This window comes from Triticum urartu, chromosome 2A, assembly GCF_056163025.1.
Source record: "Triticum urartu cultivar PI428250 chromosome 2A, HENAU_Tu73, whole genome shotgun sequence".
Classification (NCBI taxonomy): Eukaryota; Viridiplantae; Streptophyta; class Magnoliopsida; order Poales; family Poaceae; genus Triticum; species Triticum urartu.
The window spans coordinates 667,288,872-667,300,984 of NC_141874.1; the positions used below are offsets into that span (position 1 = coordinate 667,288,872).

The window sequence follows — 12,113 nt, forward strand, 5'->3', positions numbered from 1 at the left end:
GGAAGATTAATATGATGAAGATAGACCCGGGGGGCATAGATTTCACTAGAGGCTTCTCTCAAGAGCATAAGTATTTTATGGTGGGTGAACGAATTACTGTTGAGCAATTGACAGAATTGAGCATAGTTATGAGAATATCTAGGTATGATCATGTATATAGGCATCACGTCCGAGACAAGTAGACCGACTCCTGTCTGCATCTACTACTATTACTCCACTCATCGACCGCTATCCAGCATGCATCAAGAATATTAAGTTCATGAAAACAGAGTAACGCCTTAAGCAAGATGACATGATGTAGAGGGATAAATTCATGCACAATGATAAAATCCCATCTTGTTATCCTCAATGGCAACAATAAAATACGTGCCTTGCTGCCCCTGCTGTCACTGGGAAAGGACACCGCAAGATTGAACCCAAAGCTAAGCACTTCTCCCATTGCAAGAAAGATCAATCTAGTAGGCCAAACCAAACTGATAATTCGAAGAGACTTGCAAAGATAACCAATCATACATAAAAGAATTCAGAGAAGATTCAAATATTGTTCATAGATAATATTGATCATAAACCCACAATTCATCTATCTCAACAAACACACCGCAAAAAGAAGATTACATCAAATAGATCTCCACAAGAGAGGGGGGAACATTGTATTGAGATCCAAAAAGAGAGAAGAATCCATTTAGCTACTAACTATGGACCCGAAGGTCTGAGATAAACTACTCACACTTCATTGGAGAGGCTATGGTGATGATGTAGAAGCCCTCCGTGATGGATGCCCCCTCCGGCGGAGCTCCGGAACAGGCCCCAAGATGGGATCTCGTGGGTACAGAAGGTTGCGGCGGTGGAACTAGGTTTTTGGCTCCGTATCTGATCGTTTGGGGGTACGTAGGTATATATAGGAGGAAGGAGTACGCCGGTGGAGCAACAGGGGGCCCACGAGGGTGGAGGGCGCGCCCCCCTACCTCGTGGCTTCCTCCTTTCTTTCTTAATGTAGGGTCCAAGTCTCCCGGATCATAATCTTCCTAAAAATCACGTTCCCGAAGGTTTCATTCCGTTTGGACTCCGTTTGATATTCCTTTTCTTCGAAACTCTGAAATAGGCAAAAAACAGCAATTCTGGGCTGGGCCTCCGGTTAATAGGTTAGTCCCAAAAATAATATAAAAGTGGATAATAAAGCCCAATAATGTCCAAAATAGTAGATAATATAGCATGGAGCAATCAAAAATTATAGATACGTTGGAGACGTATCATAGGTCAACCAGAGTAAGATCCGCACCAGTGTGGTACCGCAATCCTGTTCTAGAGGTCATGGTACTTGACCATGACGAAGCTACAAACTATGAGGAAGCGATGATGAGCCCAGATTCCGCAAAATGGCTTGAGGCCATGAAATCTGAGATGGGATCCATGAATGAGAACAAAGTATGGACTTTGGTTGACTTGCCCGATGATCAGCAAGCCATAGAGAATAAATGGATCTTCAAGAAGAAGAATGACGTTGACGGTAATGTTACTGTTTACAAAGCTCGACTTGTTGCGAAAGGTTTTCGACAAGTTCAGGGAGTTGACTACGATGAGACTTTTTCACCCGTAGCGATGCTTAAGTCTGTCCGAATCATGTTAGCAATTGCCGCATTTTATGATTATGAAATTTGGCAAATGGATGTCAAAACTGCATTCCTGAATGAATTTCTGGAAGAAAAGTTGTATATGATGCAACCAGAAGGTTTTATGAATCCAAAGGATGCTAACAAAGTGTGCAAGCTCCAGCGACCCAGTTATGGACTGGTGCAAGCCTCTCGGAGTTGGAATAAACGTTTTGATAGTGTGATCAAAGCATATGGTTTTATATGGACTTTTGGAGAAGCCTGTATTTACAAGAAAGTGAGTGGGAGCTCTGTAGCATTTCTAATCTTATATGCGGATGACATATTGTTGATTGGAAATGATATAGAATTTCTGAATAGCATAAAGGGATACTTGAATAAGATTTTTTTTTCTATGAAAGACCTCAGTGAAGCTGCTTACATATTGGGCGTCAAGATCTATAGAGATAGATCAAGACGCTTAATTGGACTTTCACAAAGCACATACCTTGATAAAGTTTTGAAGAAGTTCAAAATGGATCAAGCAAAGAAAGGGTTCTTGCCTGTGTTACAAGGTGTGAAGTTGAGTCAGACTCAATGCCCGACCACTGCAGAAGATATAGAGAAAATGAAAGTCATTCCCTATGCTTCAGCCATAGGTTCTATCATGTATGCAATGCTGTGTACCAGACCTGATGTGTGCCTTGCTATTAGTATAGCAGGGAGGTGCCAAAGTAATCCAGGAATGGATCACTGTACAGCGGTCAAGAACATCCTGAAATACCTAAAGAGGACTAAGGATATGTTTCTCGTTTATGGAGGTGACAAAGAGCTCGTCGTAAATGGTTACGTCGATGCAAGCTTTGACACTGATCCGAATGACTCTAAGTCACAAATCGGATATATACGTGTTTATATTGAACGGTGGAGCTGTCAGTTGGTGCAGTTCTAAGCAAAGCATCGTGGCGGGATCTATGTGTGAAGCGGAGTACATAGCTGCTTCGGAAGCAGCAAATGAAGGAGTCTGGATGAAGGAGTTCATATCTGATCTGGGTGTCATACCTAGTGCATCGGGTCCAATGAAAATCTTTTGTGACAATACTGGAGCAATAGCCTTGGCGAAGGAATCCAGATTTCACAAGAGAACCAAGCACATCAAGAGACGCTTCAATTCCATCCGTCATCAAGTGTCGGAAGGGTACATAGAGATTTGCAAGATACATACGGATCTGAATATTGCAGACCCGTTGACTAAGCCTCTCTCACGAGCAAACATGATCAACACCAAGACTCCATGGGTGTTAGAATGATTACTATGTAATCTAGATTATTGACTCTAGTGCAAGTGGGAGACTGAAGGAAATATGCCCTAGAGGCAATAATAAAGTTGTTATTTATATTTCCTTATATCATGATAAATGTTTATTATTCACGCTAGAATTGTATTAACCGGAAACTTAGTACATGTGTGAATACATAGACAAACAGAGTGTCCCTAGTATGCCTCTACTTGACTAGCTCGTTAATCAAATATGGTCAAGTTTCCTAGCCATAGACATGAGTTGTCATTTGATGAACGAGATCACATCATTAGAGAATGATGTGATGGACAAGACCCATCCATTAGCTTAGCACTATGATCGTTTAGTTTATTGCTATTGCTTTCTTCATGACTTATACATGTTCCTATGACTATGAGATTACGCAACTCCCGAATACCGGAGGAACACTTAGTGTGCTATCAAACGTCACAACGTAACTGGGTGATTATAAAGATGCTCTACAGGTGTCTCCGATGATGTTTGTTGAGTTGGCATAGACCGAGATTGGGATTTTTCACTCCATGTTTCGGAGAGGTATCTCTGGGCCCTCTCGGTAATGCACATCACTATAAGCCTTGCAAGCAATGTGACTAATGAGTTAGTTGCGGGATGATGCATTACGGAACGAGTAAAGAGACTTGCCAGTAACGAGATTGAACTAGGTATGATGATACCGACGATCGAATCTCGGGCAAGTAACATACTGATGACAAAGGGAACAACGTATGTTGTTATGCGGTTTGACCGATAAAGATCTTCGTAGAATATGTAGGAGCCAATATGAGCATCCAGGTTCCGCTATTGGTTATTGACCAGAGATGTGTCTCGGTCATGTCTACATAGTTCTCGAACCCGTAGGGTCCGCACGCTTAACGTTCGATGACGATTTGTATTATGAGTTATGTGATTTGATGTACCGAAGGTTGTTCAGAGTCCCGGATGAGATCACGGACATGACGAGAAGTCTCGAAATGGTTGAGACATAAATATTGATATATTGGAAGGTTACATTCGGACACCGGAATGGTTCGGGTCGTTTCGGATAAGTTTCGGAGTACCGGGGGTTACTGGACCCCCCCCCCCCGGGAAGTTATTGGGCCTAGTGGTGAAGAGAGGAGGCAGGCCAAGGTGTGGCACGCCCCCCCCCCTAGCCCAAACCGAATTGGACTAGGGCTAGGGGGTCGGGCCCCCTTTCAGTCTCTTCTCCCTCTCCTTCCCCCCTTCTCCTTGTGGAAGTAGGAAAGGGGGGGCGAATCCTACTTGGAGTAGGACTCCCCCCCTCCTTGGGCGTGCCTCCTCCTGGCCGGCCTCCTCCTCCCTCCCCCCTTTATATACGTGGGAGGGGGGCACCCCAAAGGTACATCAAAGTTTCTCTTAGCCGTGTGCGGTGCCCCCCTCCACGGTTACACACCTCGGTCATATCGTCGTAGTGCTTAGGGGAAGCCCTGCGCCGGTAACTTCATCATCACCGTCGCCACGCTGTCGTGCTAACGGAACTCTCCCTCGGCCTCAACTGGATCAAGAGTACGACGGACGTCATCGAGCTGAACGTGTGCTGAACACGGAGGTGTCGTACGTTCGGTGTTGAGATCGGTCGGATCGTGAAGACGTATGACTACATCAATCGCGTTGATAAAACGCTTCCGCTTTCGGTCTATGAGGGTACGTGGACACACTCTCCCCGCTCGTTGCTATGCTTCTCCTAGATAGATCTTGCGTGATCGTAGGAATTTTTTTGAAATTATTGCGTTCCCAACAGGTTCTGACCTAGGTATTGTTCTTTTTTCCGTAGGGATATTTCCGTTGTTGAAGCATTGTAGTATGTAGAGTTCTTATCCATTTATCTTTGATTTGTTCATAAGATTTTGCTAGCTCCATCGCATGATTATGTACTTGGATTACAGGAAGCAAAGAAGAAGTTTGTAAGAAGCAACACTTCTGTCCATATGGCGATGGTGCGAGGGACAAGGTCCTCGCACTTGCATCACCACAGTAGATGGTATTGTGGTGCCAACCGTCACATGATATACTCCATGATACTCCACATCGGGATGTCGTCCCCTCAGTAGTTGGACCTGACGCCATCCTAGCATGGACGCTCAACATGCATCGGGGAGGGATCATCAAACGACGGGAGCTCGTGCGCCTAGCTACATGAAACCATGCCTCGCATTCTCAACTGAACTACTTTGTTTTCAACGAGGACCTTAGCTAATGGCATCGTTGGCCTTTCTCTATTCATGTCACTCCTTGATGCCGCTCACCACGTGATGATGGAAGGAAAAACACCCACCATTTGAAAAATGCATGACTATCATCACAGGGAAGCATGACTAGCATCAGTAGCAAGCATGGCCAACACTGAAAAGGAAGCATGTCGGCCATCGACTTGGTAGTGTCCGAAATTGTTATTTCTTTGGACGCATATTGTCATTTCTTTGGAAGCATTAGTATTTTTGGTTTTAAACCAATCTAGTTTCAATGGTAAATAAGACTATTTGATAAGAAATATTTGTTTCCTAGGAAGCAATTTAATGGAACATTGGAAACAATTTACTGTTCTCTAAAATACATCTTCATTGTGCCAGAAACAAAAAAGAATAGAAATGGTGCACTATACATAAGATTTTGCCAAATCGAAAGAATCTCCGATTGACGTGGAAGCACGAAACTGAATGAATGGTTCAATTCCTAGTCCTTACTACCACACAAGTCCTTTATGTACACAGTTCAAGTAATATATGCTTTCAATTTTAGTAAACCATGTTTCCACCTATCACAGTATGTGCTTCCTACCTAGCTCACCACCACACAAGTGCTTCCACGCCCAAATAATATCACGCATACGAAGGACCTATGAAATCGGAGCATACGATGGAAACAACGAGTATGAGAAGATAAGGCACAAAGTTTTTCTTACACACTAATCATGCTTCCTACAATGGTGCATCACGCTTCATACATGGCTGGATACACTTCTCCTTGTGCATTAATCAGTTATGCTTCCAACATTGGTGTACTGTGCTTCAAGCACTCAGATTTTGAATAGCCTATGTTCCAATGTTTTGCTTCAAACATCCAGTTCTAAGAAATAACAAACAATATACGCAAAAAAAATAGAATCTATATTTGGAACATAAAATGAATCTTGAAGGAGTTAATTAGGACGGATTTTTTGCGAGCAGTTAATTAGGGCAGATTTTTCTGGAAGCAATTAGTAAGGAAAGTGATAAAATCAATCAAGGACTTACTCCTAATCAGGTGGAAACTCTCACGTAACAGGGCGTTCTAATCCCACGCTCCAACACTTTCCTATCCATTGGCTATGGATTAGTCTAATAGGTGCAAATTTGCAGTAGTCTGATGCCTAGCGCTTCCCAATACGAAGCCCACACGACAGCGACCTATCCCGTACCCCATAAGTGCGGCTGCGCATGGGCCGACCCAACTAGAGACTCCCTTTCCAGAATTTTTTTTTATGTCTTTTTTATGCATTTTTCATTTTCAAAATCCCGTACATTTTTTTGTACTCACGAATATTTTGGCAATTCCATGAGCACTTTTTGAATTTGTATTTTTTTGAATTTATGAACATTTTTAAATTTGATGATACTTTTCTATTTTCTCCTACCTATTTTGAATTTGCTAACATCTTTTTAATATGCAAACATTATTTGAATTCACAGACATCGTTCCAATCCTGCGAAGATTTTTCGTACTCGCAATCTTTATTTGAATTCACAGACATCGCAATCTTTCCCTTCTTTTCTGGGAGGGTGAGAACTAGAAAGACCGGGAGAGAAACATTTTTTTAGTATGCAAACAACTTTTTGAAATTTGCAGTTTTTTTTCAATTGGTGAACTCTTTTAATTTTTGTTTTGAATGCACGAACAATTGTTGAACTTGAGAACATTTTTCTGAACTCACATTCTTTTTTGAATTTGCAAGAATATTTAAATACGCAATCGTATTTTGAATTCATGAACTTCTTTGGAATTGCGAACATTTTTCAAAATCACGAACATTTTTAAAATGACGAACATGTTTTGAATTTGTGAACACTTTTTTGGATATGTGAACTTTTTTCTTCAATATCTGGGCATTTCTGAAATGCACAAATATTTTCTAAATTCTTGAACATTTTTTTTGAAATTTGTAAAAGTATATAAAAGAAAACGAACAGAAATATAACAAAAGGATATCATCTCATACACGCCAGGGAAAAGGATATCCGATACTGACCTGCGGCCTCCTCCTTCCCCAAATAAAAGAAATCGATTCCTTTTTTCCTAAAAAAAAAAGAGAAATCGATTCTTGTCCTACCTCGCTCCCGAGTCTCGACCCACGCGGCGGCGGCTGCTGCTGCTACAGGTTTATACGGATTCAAAGATCTTCCTCCCGTTCTTCCCCTTCCTATTCCTCCCGCGACGCTTCGGGCCTCCGAGTTTTCTTCTAGCGCGTCTTGTCTCCTTGGCTCGTCTCAGATCGATTCGCTCTGTCTCGTAGCCACCTCCGCGGCGGTCGCCGAGATTGCCGTCGGGTCGCCACCGCCGGTACCCCTCTGACCTTATACCCCCTTTTTTTGGATTTTTTTTGTTAACATTATCGATGATGTGTGTTCAATCTCCGTTGTTGGTTAGGGTTTGGAGAGATGCAGCGGTGTCACGGAAAGGACAAGGCGGCTACCAGCGCGACGCCGCACCACGCAAAGGGCAAGGCTGCCGCGAGCGCGATGCCGTACCACGCAAAGGATAAGGCGGCTACTTGCGGCGCGATGGGGCCGAAGCATGTCCTCGCAGACGAGAACATCGTGCAGGAGCACTTAGCACCTCCGGATCGAATTCGACAGAGGGGTTTGGATAGTGCAAAGGAGAGATCATCATCGCTGGTTATGGGCTTCCGTAGAGAGATGTCGCAAAAGCGAGGGGAGAAGGGGGATACAACCTCAATACATCAGAAGCATAATGCAAAGGAGAAGACTTGCCCCCCTGATCTGCTCCGCCGGCAGACGCAGGGTATCCAGCGGCCTGTCAAGAGTCTTGCCGGAGAGATGTCGCTGAAGCAAAGGGAGAAGGTGGGTACAGGCCTGATTCCACAGGCGCATAATGCAAAGGAGAAGACATGCCCCCCTGATCAACTCCGCGGGCAGACGCAGGGTATCCAGCGGCCTGTCAAGACTGAAGCACGACTTGCTGGAGAGAAGAAGCACAAAACTGAAGCACATCTTGCCGGAGAGAAAAAGCACACGAAAGGCAATGCGTCTTTTCCAGCGAAAAGAACCACTACACTACTCAAAGCAAGAACGAGTTCCCACTGTTCCGATGAATGTACCAGTCGTCCCATCGATACTAACGACCATGGCAACACTGTTGCCACCCCGGAACAGAGGGAAGAATCTGCCGCAATCAAGATAGATAAAGAAGTGGAGTACATAACCCAAAAGTTGAACAAGTTGGGAGTGCGAGATGATATTGGCTTTGAGGAGTACTATAAATGCTTGATGAATCTGCCTTCCGACCCCTCCGTTGATACTTCCATCAGATTGGATGATACAGATCTTTATGACATGGACATCCGCCACGCGGTGTATCGCATCAGATCCTACAAGGTTTCATCCATCCATGCCTCTATTTTTCAGTCATCAAATGCTGTTCAAGGATCAATCCATACATTTGCGTTTTGCGAATTGATGTTAGTTTGTTCTATCCTGCTTATGCTGTTTTTTATCTCATAATCCATATCTAATTCCAATGGTGATATCATTGACTGCAGTTGTCACAAAAGGAGTCTAAGAATGAGTTGTGCCATGATAAACTGAAAGATTGCCCTGTGGAGCTTCTTGACAGGGACGAATTTCCTACAGATTTCCTCGTGAAGATGCAATATTTTAGGTTCTTGGAGGAAGAAGGTGTATTAGACTGGTTCTTCCACCCTGAACTCTGCAAGCTTGCTTGCCTGAATGACTACCAGCGTCTAGTGCCTCGGGATCATGTACGTATATAAACTGATCATTGAGTGTTCCTGTAATCATTTAATTGCCTTTGGTGTTCCACTGTGTTAGTATGGCTATTTAGAACCATTCATCATAATTTCAACACCATGATATACACAAATGATCTGCGTGGCCTGTTTTCAGAAAGGGTTTAAAAGTTATCTATTATGTAAGGATCTACATTACAGAGCAATTTATGTGGAGTTATTGATGAGTTCATGATATGTTTACTGGGTGTTAATTATCTTTTCCTTAGATGGTCCATTTCATAATGTTTTATGCTGGAAAAGGTACATCATTGAATTATCGGCCTCTGTTAAAAACTGGCCAGCTAACTACTTCAACATAGTGCCAACCAGGATATTTTTCTTTCCGCTTTATTACCTTTCTTGATGCTCATATTTCTTTTGCTAAAGTAGTTCTATGCATATTTTTCTGTTGGAAATGGTACTGTGACTTAATATTTTCTTTTAAAGAGAACCAACATACTCTTTTACGAATATTAGTACATTTTTGCTTGTCCTGTATCAAACCTTGTTTTTGTCATCTTCTCTCTATTTATATTATTATATTAATTAAGGCATATGTTATTTGTCATTCTAAATCATGTTTCCTCTTTCCCTTCATTTTCATGTAGGGTGCTGTTTTTGATTGGGAGTATGCTGATTGGGAGTTGTACCGCAGTTACTTTCATAGCTATGAGATGCAACATGAATACATCGAGTACTTTGAAACATTATTAAGGGAACTTAAGGTGTGCATCGCAAAATCAAGCAAGACTAGCATTCCTGCAATCATTAGATTTTTATTATGGGACTAACAACCTCTCTTTTTATCTTGATACAGTGGTTGAAAGATTGTCTACCGGTTAACGATACTTCTCCTACTGTAAGTACATGACTGCACAAAAATCATGGAATGGCAATTTTCTGTATATGTTACGTCATCAATGGTATTTCCTCTGTTCTTTAGGCAAGCAAAATACGGACCAGAGGAATTTATCAAGCAACTAAGATTGCCACTCGCTTTCCCAAGATCACAACTCATTTAGTTCGTATTGGCTTCAGTGTATGATCTCTAGCATAATCACTAACTTAATTTTGGCATGGTTTTGCATTTAACAGTTTGATTATTTCGATGCAGGATTGTCTTACTTACATGGGCATTGAGGCTAGGTGGTGTAACGGATCCGATGGTCTCCATTTCGAGATATGGAAGCGAGTCACTCAACAAAAGGTTAGCATTCAGTATTGTAACCCGGTCTTCTGCACACTTATTGAGTATGCATGTAATTCTGATTAATTCAGTATTGTAACCCAGTCTTCTTCACACTTATTGAGTATCCATGTAATTCTGATTAATTCGTGTTGCTTATGAACCCTGTATATGTATACAGTAATGCTTGTTTTTTTTTTGAGTATCCATGTAATTCTCATTTCTCAACAATGCACAGGAGAGTTTCGAAAATGCTTTGAAGGAAGTCTATTTACTGAACAAGTGTCCGTCGCGGCAAGATAGCATCAAGTATGCCATAGAGTATGACCATTCCCTTATGAAACTAGAGGTAGGCTCTTCTTCACAGATAATTGTAAGCTCAGAATTTGCAACATGCATGCTTATCTCTTTTGCTTCACAGATAGTTGTAAGCCCAGAATTTGTAACGTGCATGCTTATCTCTTTTGCTTCTTTTCTTCACCTTTTCAGTTTCTTCATTGCACGGCAAGTGTTCCCAAGGAAGTAAGTACTGTGATATGCGTGTGGGATTGATCCAATGGATTAAATGTTCTTATATTTGATTTGATTTCACGTCTGATTGCCTTAGGTATCAGAGGAGAAAGCTCAGGAGTTGATTACAGAGAAAGTTAAAAAGCTGGTACTGTACTCGAAAGAAATTGCATCTTGATATGATATATATGTATACATATTATTTCAAAGGTACCGTTACGCTAAGAAAAAATCATTTATTTACAGAGGATAAAACCCAAATTCTTTGACGAGTATATCAGAAAGAAGATATGCATTGCCAAAGCTATAGGATTGATTACCGAGGTATACTATCCTAATCTTTGTTTATAATTGCATATAACTTGATATCTTTTCTGTCAAAGGTAACCAAATTATATGAACACCCTAACAGCGATTGTATGATTTTACTTTTGCAGGTTTAAGAAGATGCATATTGGGCCTGGCTTTTCGTCCTTGGAGCTTCCATTTCTTCAAGATGCCTTTTCATGGATTCCAGCACTTTTGCTGCTGCAATGAATACTGAACTAGATCAGATTCGTAGCTCTTACAAAGTACTCCCTCCGTTTCTTTTTAGTCCGCATATAAGGTTTGGTCAAAGTCAAGCTTTGTAGAGTTTGACTAACTTTATATTAAAAAATATAAACATTCACAATATGAAATCAATACTATCAGATGCACCATGAAACGTATGTTCATACTATATAGCTTCAGTATTGTAGATGTTCATATTTTTTTATATAAATTTGGTCAAACTTTGTGATCTTATATGCGGAGTAAAAAGAAACGGAGGGAGTACAGTAGTATAGTACTACTAGTCTATTAGATGGATGATTTGAGTATGTGCCTGCAACCGCCTGCGTCATTTGATTTTATCAGCCACCTCTGTGGTTTTCTGTTTATGTGCCACTTGGCCACTAGGAGTATTCTACTAGCCCTATCCATTAAGTCACATCAGTTTCGTTCCCAGTAACTTAACACAAGTTTTACATACTAGCGCGCAAAGGCCGCCGCGCCCATCAAAGCCTGTTTGTGTGCGTCTGTGTTGCTTTTGTAATGAGGGAAACGGGAACAATGCGCTTTGAAAGCGAGCTGATGGCGTGAAAGTATCTGTATATTTAGCAAGTTCATGCAGGTCCTTGTACTTTCTTATTTGTAGAAGCTATAGGGAGGTTATAGCAACATGCAAGGAAGTTTCTTTCCACGTGAAAGAGAGTGGAGGAGTTGTGACAACATCGCTAACTATGCCAAGGATCCGGACAAACTACCACCAACACCAACGGGGAGGAGTTGGGACAGAAAGATGGTTGGTTGTGCCATTGAAAGTCTGGTAGTGTGCGAAGTGAAATAGTGTTAGAGGTGTGTGTGTTTTAGATCTTGGCCACTGGTGTATCTATATTTATAGATAGATTTGTCATTTCCGGTCAATCACCAGTTTGATAATTGTTCTTGGCCACTGATATCTG

The 12,113-nt window shown here is 41.7% G+C and overlaps 1 protein-coding gene across 1 annotated transcript; it reads left to right on the top strand.

The window, feature by feature from the left end:
* Nucleotides 1-7,197: 7,197 nt before the first annotated feature.
* Nucleotides 7,198-12,113, top strand: LOC125539597 (uncharacterized). Its single transcript, XM_048703089.2, has 12 exons — nt 7,198-7,465; nt 7,553-8,520; nt 8,685-8,903; nt 9,542-9,658; nt 9,751-9,792; nt 9,877-9,972; nt 10,048-10,140; nt 10,358-10,468; nt 10,609-10,641; nt 10,727-10,777; nt 10,876-10,953; nt 11,067-12,113. Exons 2-12 carry the CDS (start codon nt 7,564-7,566, stop codon nt 11,070-11,072), a joined length of 1,803 nt encoding a protein of 600 aa, XP_048559046.1. The 5' UTR covers nt 7,198-7,465; nt 7,553-7,563; the 3' UTR covers nt 11,073-12,113.